Source organism: Malaclemys terrapin, chromosome 8 (assembly GCF_027887155.1).
Source record: "Malaclemys terrapin pileata isolate rMalTer1 chromosome 8, rMalTer1.hap1, whole genome shotgun sequence".
Classification (NCBI taxonomy): Eukaryota; Metazoa; Chordata; order Testudines; family Emydidae; genus Malaclemys; species Malaclemys terrapin.
The window spans coordinates 101,421,778-101,439,647 of NC_071512.1; the positions used below are offsets into that span (position 1 = coordinate 101,421,778).

General features: G+C 39.5%; 1 protein-coding gene across 5 annotated transcripts in view; it reads right to left on the reverse strand.

The window, feature by feature from the left end:
• ELAVL4 (ELAV like RNA binding protein 4) overlaps positions 1–17,870 on the reverse strand; it is a 77,957-nt gene that overhangs the window by 11,873 nt on the left and 48,214 nt on the right. For all 5 annotated transcript variants that reach the window (XM_054038584.1, XM_054038581.1, XM_054038580.1 and 2 more), the window contains exon 3: positions 10,389–10,492. In XM_054038584.1, coding sequence (XP_053894559.1) covers positions 10,389–10,492 — 104 coding nt within the window. The remainder of the gene's footprint in view (positions 1–10,388; positions 10,493–17,870) is intronic.

A 17,870-nucleotide genomic window follows, 5' to 3' on the forward strand; every position in this document is an offset into this window, starting at 1 on the left:
AATAACTCACGTGTTTGTACGTAACTTTTGTTAAAACTCATGTTAAAGAATAAGATTATAGGGAAATGGATGAAAAGTAAGGAAAATGCTGAAAAAGAGTGTAGCTAAAACATTTACACCCAAGATGGCAGACACAGACAATGCTATACCAAGGCACTGGCACAAGTAACCAGTCTCACAGTTTTCAAATATCAATGGATGAGTATCAAAGCAGTAAAGAACATTGTAGGTGGGATTTCAGTAAGTGCCCCCATGACTTCAGAGCTTGAGTCCCATGGACTTTCAATGGGTCAAGTGCTCCTAAGTCACTTACAAGCCTCGCAAAACCCCACCCTCGGTGTTTAGTGTGGCGCTGAGAGTACAGTCCACGTAGCTCAGCGCTCGTTCGTGTAATTCCTACGTGATGCCTGGTGGTTTGGTGGAGAGGTCCTAGGGTTTCATAGACTGGCCTTTCATCTGTGGAGAACACAGTTAAAATCTTGTCTTAGATCATACATGAGTTTGGTGGTTTCTTATTCTCAGTTTATGTATAATCACAAAACCGCCACGTATTTTGGAGCAAGTTATGGGATAACTGGCAGGCACTGCTTAAGGCGGATCCAGAATTAAACTAGCGGGGGGGGGGGGTCACATGCTAACTCTGGAGTACACTTGCAGGGCAACATCTGGGAGATTTCACAGCACTTGTTCACACTACGCCAGGCTCCAGATGCTATGATTAACCTCTGTTTTCAAGAGAAATAAACTAAGTCTTGGCGTAAAATCCTGGCTCCACTGAAGTCAATGAGAGTTTTGCCACGGACTTCAATGGGGCCAGGATTTCACCTTGAATTTTCAGAAAGAATCTACTACCTCAAAATAATTTTCTATAAACAGCCTATCTTAATAAGGGGGCACAGTCAAGGTTCACACCTCTAGAATTCAACCTACTTTAGGGGGAAAAAAACCACTTTAAACCTACCCTTTGGAAAAATCTATCTGCTCCTAAAAACTGAGAACTGCAAGACACACAAAATTCTTGGGCAAACTGCCAAATCCAGGTCCTGGTTTTCTTCACATTAGCACATTCAGCAAGCCAGTGCCTTATTCTACCCTGAGCAGAAAAGGTATATGGATAGAGGAAAATACCACTTTTTGGGGCACTGAAAGACTGGGATTCTTGTATATTTTAATACTCTGCTCTGTTCTGTTCTTGTGAGCCATGCAGACAGGCAAAGTGGGTGGAAAGAGAGAGAGATTGTGCAAAGTTCACTCTCTCACACAAACACATCCACCCACACCGCATGTAAACCACATCATTAACTGAGATCTAATTTTAGTTCCACCTGCCTTTAAACAGTTAGGTTGCAGGGGATTCTGGGCAAGGAGCTGCCAAAGGTTAGTCAGCGATCCTCAATCTCCAAGACATAGGGTTCGGAGTGTGAGATGGACACAAGGCTAGTGAAGGCTATTTCTTCTCCTCAGTCTTTTCCCGACTTCCCTCCTAGGTCAATCAAGTACAAATCCATTGATTAGCCAGACCCATCCTCTTAAGTTATTGTTCAATTAGTAGTGTGCACCCACATGTTTTTATAAGGGGTTACAGGAAAAAATCCCAATACTTCACCATGCTGTGAAGGGGTTAGAACAGTTATTATGGAGATGTGCCAAAAAAGGCTCCCGTTTTGTTATTGAAAATTGTAGAACACTCCGAAAATGTGTCGCACGAATTCTTTATGTTTACACTTATCTCCCATTAGGAACCTTAGTTTGCTTTTACCAGCATGAGGGATCTGAAATACAAAAGACTAGTTAAAAAAGAAAAAAAAAATCCTTACAACTGCAAGTTCATATTAATGATTGCGAACAGGACAACTGCAAGAGAAAGATTGGCCCTGGCACTTTATAGCTTGGAAGTGGAGGGCTGTTTCACTCCATCAGATCATTTTCAAGCTGCTTGGGTCAAATTGCCAAGGGAGACAATGTGATATTGTTGGGTTTGTTTTATGGTTCACCAGTCTCCAATGTTAATTTGCATACATATACACAAAATAATTATGGAGAAAATATTTTTGCTAGACTACTACCAATCCTACAAGAAATAAAATGAAACGTGTTCAAAGGACTGTCTCTTCATTAGATAACCTTCCGTTCTTAAGAGACTGCCCTAAACACTCTCTAAGAATTATGGGACAGATGCTAGCTCCATCCCCTTTGTGCTGCTCAGTGCTTTGTGACTCTGTTTGTCAAATGACACCACTGTACTCGGTGCTGGATCAATATACTTCTCTACTCAAGCCACTCAGGAATGGAGTAATTTGCTGCAGCCTCCCTTTGGCAAGTGTGCAGTACAAACATCATGCCTCAGAGTTATGTGTGTTCCAGAATTTCATGTCCTCCATGGATGAAATTACATAATATTTTCAGTCCACTGGCACAGAAAAAGCTTCAAGTTCAACAGGAAGACTAATTCCTCCTATTTCCTCATAGCCCTCAAGACCCTTAAGAACATAAACTGATCCAATCTAGTCTTCCGATTACACAGACCCTAACAAAAGCAGTAAAGGAGGTGTGAACTTGTCCCATTCCTCTCAACAAGGCCAGGACGCTTAAGAGCAACAATTTAAATGCTGACAACCATTTCGCTGCTGATACGCTCAGCTAATGTGTTTATCCAGTTATTGGACATACTCAAAATATGATGGACTTATTTGTTCATCTGAAATAAGACTAGACAGTTTAAGTTAACAAAATTACAGAATAGCCTCAGACTTCTTTTCCCCATTTGGTCCTTTAGAGGAACTTGTTCCTCTTGCACTGCAATGATGTTCCTTGTCATAACACAGTGGTTTGGAGTACGTCAGCTCATCTCTATCTGGCTGCAAAAGCTGCTTTATGTGACATAAGGTGCTCACTTCTTGTCAAGAAATTAGTGCACTGACTCTTGCACTGCTCCCAGTCAATGTCAGCTTGGAGCTCGTGAGACTAGTGTTGAGCATTTAACCTGTGAATGTTGCATGCACAAATGCCCTAAGACCATGGGAACAGCTCTTATAGCACTGATTATTCAAATAGCTGAGACATAGCTACAACCTTTGTAAGTTAAGGTACAAGCAATGTTTGCTGCGCTGCCAGCTTCTATGACTCCCAGTGCAGCCCTGGGATTTTGTAGATTGTCTGTGAAATGTGGTCGAGTGACAAAGACAGTTCGCTCTATAATGATCTTATTAACAATTCTGAAAGATTCTACTTGTCCCTTAGATGGACCTAGGGAGGAAGGATGGTCTTCTGTTCAAATCATTAGACTGGGATTCCAAAAATCTGGGTTCAATTTTGGCTCTGCCACAGATTTTCTGTGTGACCTTGGGAAAGTCACCTAACCGTTTTTTGTCCCTCTGCTCTCCAGCATTTACTTCCCCTTGCCCAACCACTGTCTTATGTATTAGATTGTAAGCACTCTGATCATAATTGTCCTTTATTAGGCATATGTCCAGCACAACAGGGTCTGATTGAGGTCTCAACCTGCTACTGCAATACTACACCATGCCCACTCTCCCAAAAAATCCCGCTGATTTATATTCATTACTATCCACTTCCCCGTATTTCCATTTGTTACAATATTTTTTTATAGCTGCCTTCACTTCTCCTCTAAATCACATTTTTTTTTAACCATTATGGCCTTCTTGTTGATTATGGGATTTTGGGCATCTCCTAAGGTGTTCTTAAATGATTGCCAATTATCATTCAATATAATTTCTTCATCCCAGCTGATCTGTCTCATAATTCTTTTCCACTTTGTGAAATTGGTCCTATTCAAGTACCAACTATAAATATTATTGTTCTGGACTTTATTCTGGTTGAATATTATAAATGTGATGAAGTCAGGATCACTTGAACCTAAGCTAATATTAGTTTTAGTTCTGTGATCAGTTCCTCTTTATCTACCTTTAAAGAATTTCCCCATGTTGGCTGCAACACTTTTTGAGTAGGAAATTGTCATATATAATGTTTAGAAATTCCAAGAAACAGAACCCTTGCCTCCACATTTCCAATTGCATGCTCTAACTCTTGCAATAATCCAGATTTGTGAAAATACCCTGCAGAAAAAAACCCTACTGATATGGCCAAATTCCTCGCATATTTGTGTCATTCCTGTCCAAGAACCAGAGCATCATCATCCCATAAGACTACTCTTTTTTTCCTTGGGGTCGTGAGTTGTTTTACACTTGGCATTTCAATGCAGCTTTATTGAGATTAATTATGATTATAGATAAGAAAGAAGGGTCTGTCCCATTACTTCAGGGAGGCTATCCATAGATAATGACCAGGCAGCACTCTGGGAAACATCAAGAGTAGTGCTAAGAGAAATAATTGCTCATGATGCGTCGAATGGAAAGGACTCCTTGGCAAAAGTGAAGCAGTTAGAAAGTAAAAGATCTCAATTAGAGCAGATGCACAAAACTGAGAGATAAAGACTCTCTGGTGCACGTTGAATGCAGCAAAGCCAAATTAGAATCTTCATGAACGTAAGCACTGAAAAGGTCCCCTTCGTTATAGCGACAGTGCTATTATGGGCAGAAGGGTGAAAGAGAATGTTAATGAGCATCACGAAGTCCAGAAGGTTAGACAGACAGAGCCTCCTTTTAAAGACTAAAAAACCAGTAAGCAAGTTAGTAAGTTTTCTGAGATCCGCGGTACCGTTAAAGCTTTTTGTCTGAGATTTTATCACCATGGCTTTACAATCACAGCAGAATGTCTCTCTCTTATGACTAATATTCATCTGCTACACAATGGAAAAAAATACACTTAATTTTAAAAGGAACAGGCGGGGAAAAGCTATCTGCCAAGTCTGCAACCCATAATCTGAATTTTCATAAAGAGAAAGCAACAAATGCCCATTTGTTCCCTTACCCCTCCCAATACTTATAAAGCTTTCTTGGGGCTGGGGAGGAAGAAGTAGGGTGCCTGAGTGCAGCTAAATGTACTCGACAGGTTGGTTAAATGCACCTTAGGTGCTGTCACCCTATTTCAGAATGAAACACCATTATTCCAAGAGAGCATCAATTGGTATGTTCAGCCACCACTTTCCAAGGGAGCACCCTGCTGCAATTATTCATGCTTTTGTCACCTGGAGGTTAGATTACCGCCACGTGCTCTACATGGGGATTATATATTGAGACCATGTGGAAACTGGAGCTAGTGCAAAATGGAAGCACCCACTTATTTAGCAAAGCATCATGCGGAAGGCACACATCGTCAGCACTCTGTAATTAGCATCACCAAGCTGCCAATACATTTCTGGCTGGAGTTTGCTATGTTGGTTTTAACCCACCAAGCTCTAAATGGTTTGGGACCTGGTAACATACTGCTGCTGCTATGACCAGAAGCCCACCCTCAATCTGAAGGGGATTGGGTGCTGCTGGCAGAGCATTTGTGGCTTTGGAAATCCTTGGTCTGCCTGAGGCATCATTTGTTAACATTTGGGCATGCTTCACAGCCAACTTTTTCTTTTCAGCATGACTGGGTGTGAGGGGGACTGGGGACTGCTATTTGCTTGCCTTGCAGTAAGGTACAGGCAGGTCTGAGTGTGCAAATGATTTTAAGATCTGGCATGGTGAAAAAAACTAAAACAAATACATTAACATTTTAAAGTAATGCTGCCACATTCTGCTGTAGAGAAACACAACAGTAAAGTAGCTAATCAATCTTTCTGGTCTTAGCCAACATTTTATCCCATGTGTTTTAAATTATCATCATCACCAACACCCCCAGTCCCGGGGACCTACACAAAACAGAGTTTAACAACAGCAAACATTTCTAACTAACACTAGAAAGTATTAAATATCAGCACTTATATATTGCATTATTAACTTCATTTTCAAAAAGCTTGACATTGTAGTAACTTGAGATGCACAGAAAGCCTTTGACCACACTGAATGGTCTTGGGTGAATCTGTCTCTAAGCACAGAAGTTTAAAACACTGCATTATACTAGCAGGAATCAGGAATTTAGGCCAGGTTGGTTCTTTATGCTAGTCCAAATTTTGCCTGATAAGATGGGACCTCCCCCTGCACCTCTTCTGTTTGTTCTCATGAGATAGCACACTGCTTACTTTTGCCAGGGAGGGAGGAAATCTATTTCTCTCAAGGTAGGGCAAGGGAACGTGAATAGGACTGTGCTTTCGGTAGACAATACTATTCTTTTGATTTCAAACCTCCCTTCAAAGTTCTATATCCCCTCCTTGTTCTAACGCCCTTAAACATAATGCTCAGATCTTCTGAATCATTTGAGAACATTATGAAACACTTCCTCCACATCCTCTTAAATGTTATCCATTTTATTCAGTGCTCAGGAGTTTAAGCAATCTGTAGGTTATGCAGAGTACATCTTGCTTCCTTTCTGATATTTCATTCAACTTCTAGCCAATCTTCAGCATTAGCAGTGACCTTTACAAGAAGGCTGCCATAGCACTTTCTTGGATGGACATAATTAATCTTTTTAAAATGGATACCATCTCCAGCAGATGGATTTGTTTCAAACAGGAGACATATCTTCATTCACCCAAAAGTGTTTTGTGGAACTACATAAAAGTTTTCACTGCAACTATAAATCGTGTCCCCTCCCTCACAAAAAGATGACAATAATATACAATAGCTTTGTTGAAATATGCAATATGACTAGCGGAATATGATTACCGCTCATATTCTCATCTACACCTAAATACATGAATATACACGCACATCCATTATCTGGACTCTTCCCCCGGAACAGATATTCTGCTAAACAAACAATCTCCTCTCAGCTCTGATTATAAAGGACATTGAACAAAACACTTAAATATGAATATTTTAGCTCTTATTGATAAAAGGGATTACTTATTATAATACCAAGAGATTAAAGACAAAAATCGAATTCTTCAATTAATATATTCTGTACATTTGACAGCAGATTGTGCATAGTCAGTTTTGTTGATTCCCCTGCAGTCAAAAACTTCTCTTGTTTACATGGGTCTCTCATAAGTATCAGGTGAGAGAAGAACATTAAAAATAAACAGCCACAAAATTCTACTGTAAATCCATAAACATGAGAAGACTGGGATGTAGAGACAGGTGTAGTACCTGAACTAATTTTAATTCTTTTTTTAAAAGGACTAAATTTCAATTTGTTAGTACTTTATTAAACACAAGATTTAAAGCCAAAAATTTAAAAAACAAATTAGAAGAAAAACAACACCCCTATTCCCCATCCCCATCCAGGTCCACCTGGAATTCTGTGCAGATGGCTGAATCTGTAACTTTTCTTGTGTGCACAATATTTTTGCACATGGACGTCTCCCTTTGCTTTTAAAAACGTGTCCCGGTTCAGGATCAGACTGCTTCCCAGCCTTACACAGCTATGCAGGGGCAAGAGAATGGGTGAAAACATTATTCAGCCACATACTCCTAGACAGCCTCCCCAGACCTTGGTTCTGGGTGTAGGAGCACAGGAGGCTGCCCAAGGACAAAATCTGTGTTCGGTAAAGAGGAAGAGAGAATAAAGGAAGCCTCTTCCCTGGGGACGTATCCAGCTACATACCACACCTTACGTTGCCACTGACCAAATGACGTAATCCAAGAAAGTAATCAGTGCTTTTGTTTTAAATTTTATGCTACAATTTAATTGAATCAAATTCGTTTTCCAGTCTGCAAAGCAACTGCGTATTAAAAATGTAATTTTTAAGTACCGATTGCATTATTAAAGATCTGCAAATGGCACTGAGAGCATTAGGTAGGTGCGCTTATATTTTTGTGCATTAATCCAATACGTAAATAAAAAGAATGAATATAATAAAACCAAACCAAAGTGATCCTGTCTTAAGCGGTGGCGCAATGTGAGATGGGGAGTGGGATGGGAGGGACAAAGTACAGTGGTCTAAAACTTTACTGAATATGATTTGCTGCTGCTTTGCAAGAGTATTTGGAATCTAAGATGGAATTCAGAGGTAGTTTCCTCCAATATATTTAACTGGCATGGGAGTTGGAGAGGATACTAAAAATATATTCTTCACACCTCAACAACTTCAACTTTGTAAAGCCTCCAAACTGCGCTACACTTGGCAGAAAGGGCCTATTTTAAGAGAATTAATAAATACAGTAATAGGATAGGTTTACCGTGGCTTTAAAAGGGTTTGTGGGGATGGGGCAGGAAGTTTAATAAAAGGCCATTTTGCTACTTCAAACACTTTTTGGATGCATTTTATTTGCAATAGATGCAATTCCAAGCTGTATTCAAACTGCCCCAAAAGTATGCATACCTTATTGTGTGTTATTGTTTATATGATGTTGTTACAGTCAACAAAGCCTGGAGATTCAAAAGTAAGGCTCCTTCAGATTAATTTGGGTGACTTTGTTAATACCTATTTAAAATGTGTATTTTGAAGACTGTGTATGTTCTACTACTCCTTGTAAAACATATACAATTCCTATGCATATAAAACAGACTTGTTTCCTTGTTTACTATTAAATTTTAAATGCCTTCAAAATTCCAACAGAATTTCACTTGTGAAATCAAAGTAATCAATAACGCGTTTATAAGCATAAAATAAACCAGGGGTCAGCAACCTTTCAGAAGTGGTGTGCCGAGTCTTCATTTATTCACTCTAATTTAAGGTTTCATGTGACAGTAATACGTTTTAACGTTTTTAGAAGGTCTCTTTCTATAAGTCTATAATATATAACGAAACTATTGTTGTATGTAAAGTGAATAAGGTTTTTAAAATGTTTAAGAAGCTTGATTTAAAATTAAATTAAAATGCAGAGTCCCCTGGACCGTTGGCCAGGACCCGGGTAGTGTGAGTGCCACTGAAAATCAGCTCGCGTGCCGAAGGTGGCATGCGTGCATAGGTTGCCTACCCCTGAAATAAACCAAAAACCAGTAAACTGTTTCCATACAATTTTAAAAAACTTATATTAAAAAAACACTTCCAGAAATGTGCGGTGTACCAAGTTCCTCCCTAAAACAAAACTTTTACTGCAGAAATTATAACTCCTTTAAAGGACACATGAATAAAATAATTGTGAATTTAAACTATTTAAGAAAAGTTACAAAAGCATAATAAATTAAGTAGTTTCATGAAACATAGAAAAGATTTAAAATGTTCTTTTGCAGTTGACATTCCCCAGCAGCACAGGAAACTCAAATACAACAGCACAGTTCTTCCTCAGGAGAACCAGAACGTGAAAGCAATTAAAAATAGAAATGTAATTAAAAAAAAAGAGTTTAGTCAGATTGGACAAAGTGTCTAATATGCAAGTAGTAAATGCACAGCATTAAAAGTAGGAAGTAAACTAGATGTTTGAGTTTTAAATCTAAGGCATTTAGAAAACAGGTAAGAACCTGTTTTTTAAAACTATGATATTTATGTTGTCAGTGTCCCTTTAAGATAAATGTAGAGGGTAACCTGCAGCTCAACTTTATAAGTGGAATGAATAAATTGTTGAGTCTCAGCATTAAATTTCAATCTGCAGCAGTTGATAAGAATAGTTTATTGTATTGCTTTACTTTACACATTTGGATAAATTAAATAAATACAAACCTTAACTGCATAAAAACCTGTTGTGAGGATTTTGGTACATGGTATAAATACATGCATGTGTGACGGTCTTGCTCCTGCAAGATGAATTTTGGAAAGAATATTTTATATATAATCTCAATGATTAGTCTTTTGTTCTCTTAAAGCTCAACACTTTTGCTACTGATCGATTAACTGAGCAGATCCAGAGGCTATTTGTCTGAAATCAGAGATGCAGTAAGAAATTCTACAGTGCAAAAATTTGCTCGAACCACTGAGGAAACCAGGGAGAAACTAATGGCATGTTTGCATAACAAACTGGGTGGCTTCTACTTGATCTCTAGTCCCTTTGGGGGAAAGTGAATCAAACAAAGAACAGTGAAACTGGAAGAATAACCCTTGAAAGAGAGTACTGTGGTTTTTGAAAATGGCACCTAACTGGGAAGAAGTGTATCTTGATTAGAGGATGCCTTTTATGAACAGAATGTTTGATAATCACATGCCAAATTAATTGTAATTAACACATGTGTTGTGGTCATTTATGAATGATACAACTGTATATTTCACCTTTGTTCTATGGGTAATGTTCTCTCAATGGCTGTTTTATCCTAACTTCAAATCCCATTACAACGCTATAGAATACTCGACGAGGGTTCTCCCCCCCCCCAATAAATAAAAATAGTAGCAGTTTGAAAGAAAAAAAAGATTCCATCTGCCATACATCCTTTGTTTTAAGGAACAGCTAGTTAGCTGTGCCCTTTACATTGTCAGATTAAAATACTGATGAGATTTCCAAAAACTGTCTTAACTACTTACTGCTCTTCCTAAATTTAGCAAAAGGCTCTTTGTATTCTCTTACCTTTATGGTTTTGGTCTGGAGTCTGAGTCCATTTAAAGTGTTAATGGCTTTCTCTGCATCCTTTGGATCAATATAGTTAACAAATCCATACCCTAAACTCTGCCCTGTTGAAACATAAGAAACAAAACAAAACAAAAAAGGACTCAGTATCTTTTCAGCACATGAATGACTTCCAAATGTGGAATCAAAATTCTCTTCTACTGTTTGTTTTCACCACACTTCCACCTAGACTCTCTACATACAGCAGGGTGTCAGTTTTTCACCATTCAACTCTGTGGAAGCTAACAGAAAATTTTTAATTAGCCACTATAATGTACATACCTAAAAGAAAAAAAAAAGCTAAAAAAATGCTTTTCTACAAGTTATCTGAAAAGCATGTAACGTGTTGATATCAATGGAATTAGATAAACACAATTAATAGCTTTGTGTTGAGTTTGTAACAAACTAGAGGATCAGCTGTACAAGCAACATGGTTCCCATTTAAAATGAAATAAAAATAAATGCTCCTCATGCCATTGTTTATAGAGTCTGTCTGGTTTTCATAATGTGAAAGTTCAGAAGCCTCATATTTTACCAGACCCCTCCAAAACACATTGCTCAGTTGGTTGTAAAATCAACTTAAACTTTCTATATTGTCTTATTGACTTGTGAGTGGCAATGCAGAACTGAAAAGAAAGGACAGGCTATCCCATGCCAGGATAAGCTCTTACATTATGTTTTCTTTAGTATGTTGGTGATGCCGGCAAAGACAATACGGTACAACTGCTGCTGCATCCGGATGGCAGGAGCCCATTTTAGCAGCCAAATCATTTCAACAGCTTCTGTTTTACTGGTAATGTCTGTGTTTATGTTTGTAGTAGAAGGAGGAGACCTGGTTTAACAACTCAGTTTAGTAACATGGAGCTAGTGATGTGCTATTATTAACGCTATACATATACACACAAAGCAAGGACAACTAGGTGTCTGCAATGGAGTAGGATAAGGATAACATAACCAAAAGCTACACCAAAAAATATTAGAACTTTCTCCCAATGATTTTACAATATGAATGTTAACAGAACACGAAAGACAATAGCAACACAGGCATATTTTGCACTCGGGCTTTCAAATTCCTCTGTCTTATGTGCCATATTTAAATTATTTTGGATATTTGGAAAATGCAATCATTTGTTGTAATTTTTTTTTAAACCTCAGACACTTACTGGGCATGCAGAAGTGAGTACAGATAACCAGGCTTAAAAAAAAAAAAATTCTCAGGAGGCAGGCACTTTCTTGAATCTCACCCCCCATTGTTACACACTTTTTAAATGAATTTTGAAAATGCTAGGTCCAAATCCTACCTGCACATGGGGTCAATGTGCAGAGGAATCATCCTGATTCTGCTCAAGAGGGGTAAGAGGAATAAAGGTTGTGAAAAGCCCACACAGGGAGAGAGATAACAGGCTGTGAAAACTGTACTCCAAAGAGGCTCTAACTGCAATAATGCAGAAGTGACTACCAAGCTCCTTCTCACACTCCTGCATGGGGGAAGCAGAGGTCACAAAGCATCCTGTACACGAGGAGCTATGCCCTAGTCTGATGGAGGGATTCCATCTCTGCTACATAAAACCTTGTTACTTTGGCCTTGGCTACACTTACCAGGTAGTTCGACGGCTGGAAATCGAAGTTCTGGGTTCGACTTATCGCGTCTAGTCTGGACGCGATAAGTCGAACCCGGAAGTGCTCGCCGTCGACTGCGGTACTCCAGCTCGGCGAGAGGAGTACCGCGGAGTCGACGGGGGAGCCTGCCTGCCGTGTGTGGACCAAGGTAAGTTCGAACTAAGGTACTTCGACTTCAGCTACGTTATTCACGTAGCTGAAGTTGCGTACCTTAGTTCGAATTGGGGGGGGTAGTGTAGACCAAGCCTAAGTCTTTGTGGAGAGAGAGAGAGAGAGAGAGAGAGAGAGAGTGTGTGTGTGCGCGCGCGCATTTGGCCTACTGAATTTGGGAAAAAACAACATCACCTAGAAATGTTGTGTTGCATAATCCATATATAATAGGAGTGTCTCACTCTTCTAAAAATCAGATCAAGGTGCTCAATTTTTAAGGTTTAAACGCATATTGCAGAACTCCTTTAAAAACCCACAGAAATGCTTTATTTCACTGCTACGACCACAGGCAGCGTTACAGACAGGAAATTGCTATTTCAAATTACATACATCAAGGGAGCACTTCCATTCACTAGGTCTAGAAGTACAACCATAAAACACACCCATTCTTCCTGAATGGCTAAATTCATCTCAACAAATATATTCCAACACCAGTTCGCTGGCATTAACAAAAAGTTAAACTGAGCAAAGAACCAGGAGCATAAATTGCGTAACAAATACTTCTGATGGCATCCCTCCCCACTCTTTTCTGTCTACCTAAGGCAGTGGTTCTCCAAAGTGGGTCATGGCCCCATTTTAATGGCTGAAGGGCTGAAGCCCAAGCTCTCCCTCTGCCCACCCCCAGGCCGCAGCTCCCTCTTCCCCCACCCAGGGCGGCGGAGCTCAGGCTGCGGCCACTCATGTAGTAACTTTGTTGTCAGAAGAGGGTTGTGGTGCAATGAAGTTTGAGAATCCCTAACCTAAGGTATTTATATGGACCCCATTGCAGCTGTAGGTGGGCCCCTCCCAATCTTGAATATGTTTACCCTCAATACCTCTGGCAAGTGGGGTATGCACTGTGGGGCAGGGACAGTCTTTGCATTGTGTGTTTGTATAGTGCCTAGCACCATAGGGTCCTGTTCCAGCATTGGGGCTCGTAAGTGCTATCACAATACAAATAAATACAATAATAATAATAATAAATAACTCACTCTTATACAGCACTTTTCATTAGTACAGCTCAATAAAACAATTAGTATTTCACACATGGGGAACTGTCTGATGCAGAGAGAGAATAAGGCCCAGATTTTCAAAGGTATTAAGGTGTTGCTCTGCTCAGCACTGTGAGGCCTAAGTGACTTAGATGGCTAAGTCCCATTCTGAAAAGAGACAAGCTGTTAGACCCAGATTCTCAAAGGGTATTTAGGCACCTAAGTCTAATTGAAGTCAATGGGATATAGGCTCCTAGATGCCTAAGTCACTTTTGAAAATGGGACTTAGCTGTCTAAGTCACTTAAGTGTTGCAACATACCTCATATAACATATCTAGATATCTATAAATACCTTTAAGAATCTGGCCCTGACTGACTTGCCCAGAGTCACACAGGGCATAAGAATGGCCAGACCGAATCAGACCAAAGGTCCATCTGGCCCAGAATCTTGTTTTCTGACAGTGGCTAAAGCCAGATGCTTCAGAGGGAATAAAGAGAACAGATCATCATAAAGTGGACCATCTCATTGCCCATTCCCAGCTTTTGGCAAATAGAGGCTAGGGACATTTCAGAGAATGGTTTTGTATCCCTGCCCATCCTGGCTAATAGCCATTGATGGATCTATCCTCCATTAACTTACCTAATTCTTTTTTGAACCCTATTATTGTCTTGGCCTTCACAACATCCTCTGGCAAAGAGTTCCACAGGTTCACTGTGTGTGGTGTGAAAAAATACTTCCTTTTGTTTGTTTTAACTTCATTTGGTGACCCCTAGTTCTTGTATTATGAGAAAGAGCAAATAACTCTTCCTTATTTACTTTCTCCACACCAGTCATGATTTTATAGGTCTCGATCATAGCCCCCCTTAGTCATCTCTTTTCCAAGACGAAAAATCCCAGTCTTATTAATCTCTCCTCATACGGAAGCTGTTCCATACGCCTAATCATTTTTGTTGCCTTTTTCTGTACGTTTTCCAATTCCAAGATATCTTTTTAGAGTTGGGTCGACCAGCTCTGCATGCAGTATTCAAGATATGGGCGTACCGTGGATTTATATAGAGGCAATATGATATTTTCTGCCTTATTTTCTATCCCTTTCCTAATGATTCCCAACCCAAAGAGTTCTGTGTGGCTCAAAAGCTCGTCTCTCTCACCAACAGAAGTTGGATCAATAAAAACATATTCGCTCACCCACCTTGTCTCTCTCATTTCTCAAGGATATTTGCATAAATACCTTTTTAAGGAAGAGAATATAGATAAAAGTAACCTAAAAGGAACTTTGGGGAGGGGAGAGAGTGACATGAGACAGCTGATACAAGAGGAGAACAACACTGACCTGGAGACAAAGCTTCTCATGTCCCCCCATTCCTTTCTCTGGAGTTCCTTAGTTACATCATTAAGGTTACTTTGCACTGGCCATCTGCCATCCTCCACACAAGAAGATATCTACATGGATGTTTCCTCTAAAGTGGAAGGAGGCAATTCACATGAGCAAAGTTACTCCTTTGCATGTTTGCATAATCTGTTTCAAAGAACAAAATTCCTCAAAAGAAGTGATTGATAATGCATGTATAAAAGCTATTCATAAACTTCTATTCCTAAGCTACTGATTGTGTTTTTATCACATGTATGCTAATTTCTACATCAGCGATGTTATATTGTATAAAATTTCTTGTGGAAAGAAAAATCTAAATTGACCTATTCAACATTCTAAACACTTAATTTCAGGGAGTCCAAAAAAGGAAAAATACTGCTTTACTATGAAATGAACCATTAAAGCTCAACCCACAACAATCTTGATGCAGTTGGTTCAATTACTAAATTTTTGTTGCTGCATTCTTTCATATGATTTAGCAGTCTATACTTTATATCAATGATGCTGAAGGAAAAAAAATTCTACCTCAGTCAACAGACTGCCGGCCAACAGAGCCAAAAAGAAAAATCCACAGAAAAATAATGTTGTGAAAACCTATGTTTGGTTAGCATATGAGATGGCTAGCAGACACTGTAAATTTTTAGTGTACTAAAACATTCACAGCCAAGAAACAAAAAAAATGGAACAAATCATGCTAAATATAAATTCTTTTCAAACTATTCTCAATAGCAATAAATCTCATGACAATAAAAACAGACTCTAGATTCATGTGCACTGCAAATGAATACTGGAGGAGGGGAAGAGGATTTGTTCTAAACCATGCCCAAGATATATAAGCTTTCATTTATTTGATCGTATCTTTTTATTGCATGTTCTGAAAAAGGAAACCATTTCTTAAGCCCTGATCTGGCAACATATAGCATGCAGTTGGGCATCTCAATGGGGTTCTGCATAAGCACAGCAGTCCATTCACACGTCACATCACAGTACCAGGTTAAATTGTGAGTCTCGTTTTCTGTACTTGGGAATCCACTAGTTCATTAGACACCACGATTAGGTGGGGCTAACATGTTATATTTCTAGATCTTCGCACTACTACTATTCCAGCTTGTTGTTCTCTCTCCCCAGCCCTACCTCCCCTCCCAGTTTCTAGGGCAGCCATTCCCCAAAGCAAAACAAAAAAAGACAACATCATCCTCTGAGCCAAGCTGGGCCTTTTCAGGTTGGCGTCCCGCACATTGGATGTTCTTTTGAAACCCACATGTGAAGAAATCAGACTCTCTTTGGTCTTGAGACCCATCAACGTGTGAGCAGCATTAAGCCAAAACCAAAAATTTAGCCCCCCCACGCCTTTTTTTTTTTTTTTTTAAAAATAAAGGGAATTTCATCACATTCACAAACAGTGCTAGGTTGTCTGCACTGGACACTGGAACCCTCTAGTTATTCACAAGACCAGGTATAATATAGATACCAGTAATGCCAGGTTCCCTACACTATATCTTCCCTGTACCTCACCCAATCTAGAGGTGAGATACTAACCGAAATCTTTGGCTGCTCTCCCGAAATCGTCAATGTGAATGCCAGCTGGTGTCCATTACTTCGATGCTCTTCTTGCAATGCAGTATCTCCCCTTCAGTAACTGGACCACAACTACTAACCCATTTTACATCAGTCATCAGATGGTAACCACATTCAGTCACATGTCACCTGGGGATTTAAAGAGACCCCTACGGATCAAATGCTGTACATCACACATTGCTCGGTTCCTTAAATCCAATCATTGCCCCCGCATCTGTACTTAATCTTGTGATATTTAGTGAAGGATTTCTTGCCAAACTGAAGTTCAACTTGCTTCCCTATTAGGCCAGCTGAGATGATGCCAATTAACCAGCCTCCACTGGTCACTATTACATTTTCAAACAAACACCTTCGTGCTTTCTCCCGAGCTACCCCTTATGCTTTGGAGGAACTCCCCATAAACATCTGCAAAGCTCATTAGCCTTCTTCAAACTCTCCTATGCCAGGATACCTACAACAAACTTGACAACAGTTAGGTTTCTGGTATTCTGATAAAACTGTGTCATGCTGACCAATGTGGTCTCATGGTTTCATTCTACTACCCTATCTGTCTCCATTTGTTGTCTTTTGCCTTATATTTAAAGTGCAAGCTCTTTGGGGTAAGGACCCATCTTTTTGTTTTGGGTTTGTACAGCACCCACCACAATGGGGTTCTGGTCCATGGCTAAGGCCCTTAGATATTATTGCAATTAGACAATCTGAACAAGAGCAATGGATCTTTCCATTTTACAAGCTTTCCAAACACAGGTGCAAATCATTAATACAGTCCACAGCAGTATCTTTCAAACTCAGGTCTGCTCTCCCAGTGGAAGCAGCAAACTCACCCAGGAAATGCAGAGGCAAGTTTAGGAAAAAGGAGAAAAAAAAAAAAGTATTTCTCTCCTCTGTACCATTTTTTATTAACAGTTTTCACTTACAAATCAGCAAAGGCATCGTCTACAGACTGTCCTGCTTTTTACCATATCCTAATGAAAGCCAGCAAGCAAACAAGAAAAATTATCAAATGGCCTTCTTGACATGCTTAAAAGAAGCTTGCAAAATGCCATATTTCTTTTTCTTAACAAAAATTAAGAGTAGCTGGGGGATTCTCCCCCTTTAAAACACTAGCAATACAAGAGACCTAATTATATTTAGGGTTCCCATCCTGGCTGTCCAGTGCTTGAGAAACCCCAACATATTTCTAGAGGATTTTAAACACATTCCTGTTTTTTCTAATTATTCTTTTAAAAAGATCAGCTTACTTTAGGGGGATGTGGAAAGAAGAGGGAGGCACCGGGAAAAATTAGGAATGGCAAAAAATTATCTTATCTCATTAGAAAACGTATTTTGAGGGAGATGACGCAGCATTCACAGAAGGTTACATGGATACTACAGAGATGGACACATTCAAAATGCACAGAGACAGATGTGCTGCCAAGTTCTTCATTTCAGTTGCCAGGATAGTTCCCCAAAAGAGAAACTGACTGCAATCACCTAAAAAGGGGAGGGAAGCCGTGGAGAGGCGATTCAGATCAAGGGAAAGTAAGAACTAAGCATAGGTCTTAATTTAGGCAACCACCAAGAAGAAGCAAATATGAAGAGTAGAGGCCCTCCAAATGTAAGTTTTATGAATGGAACCTCTTTTAAGTTTCAACTAGTCAATAGTGGGGCTTCTAACAAGCTCTGGCCTAGGCCTCATCCCAGATTTTTCA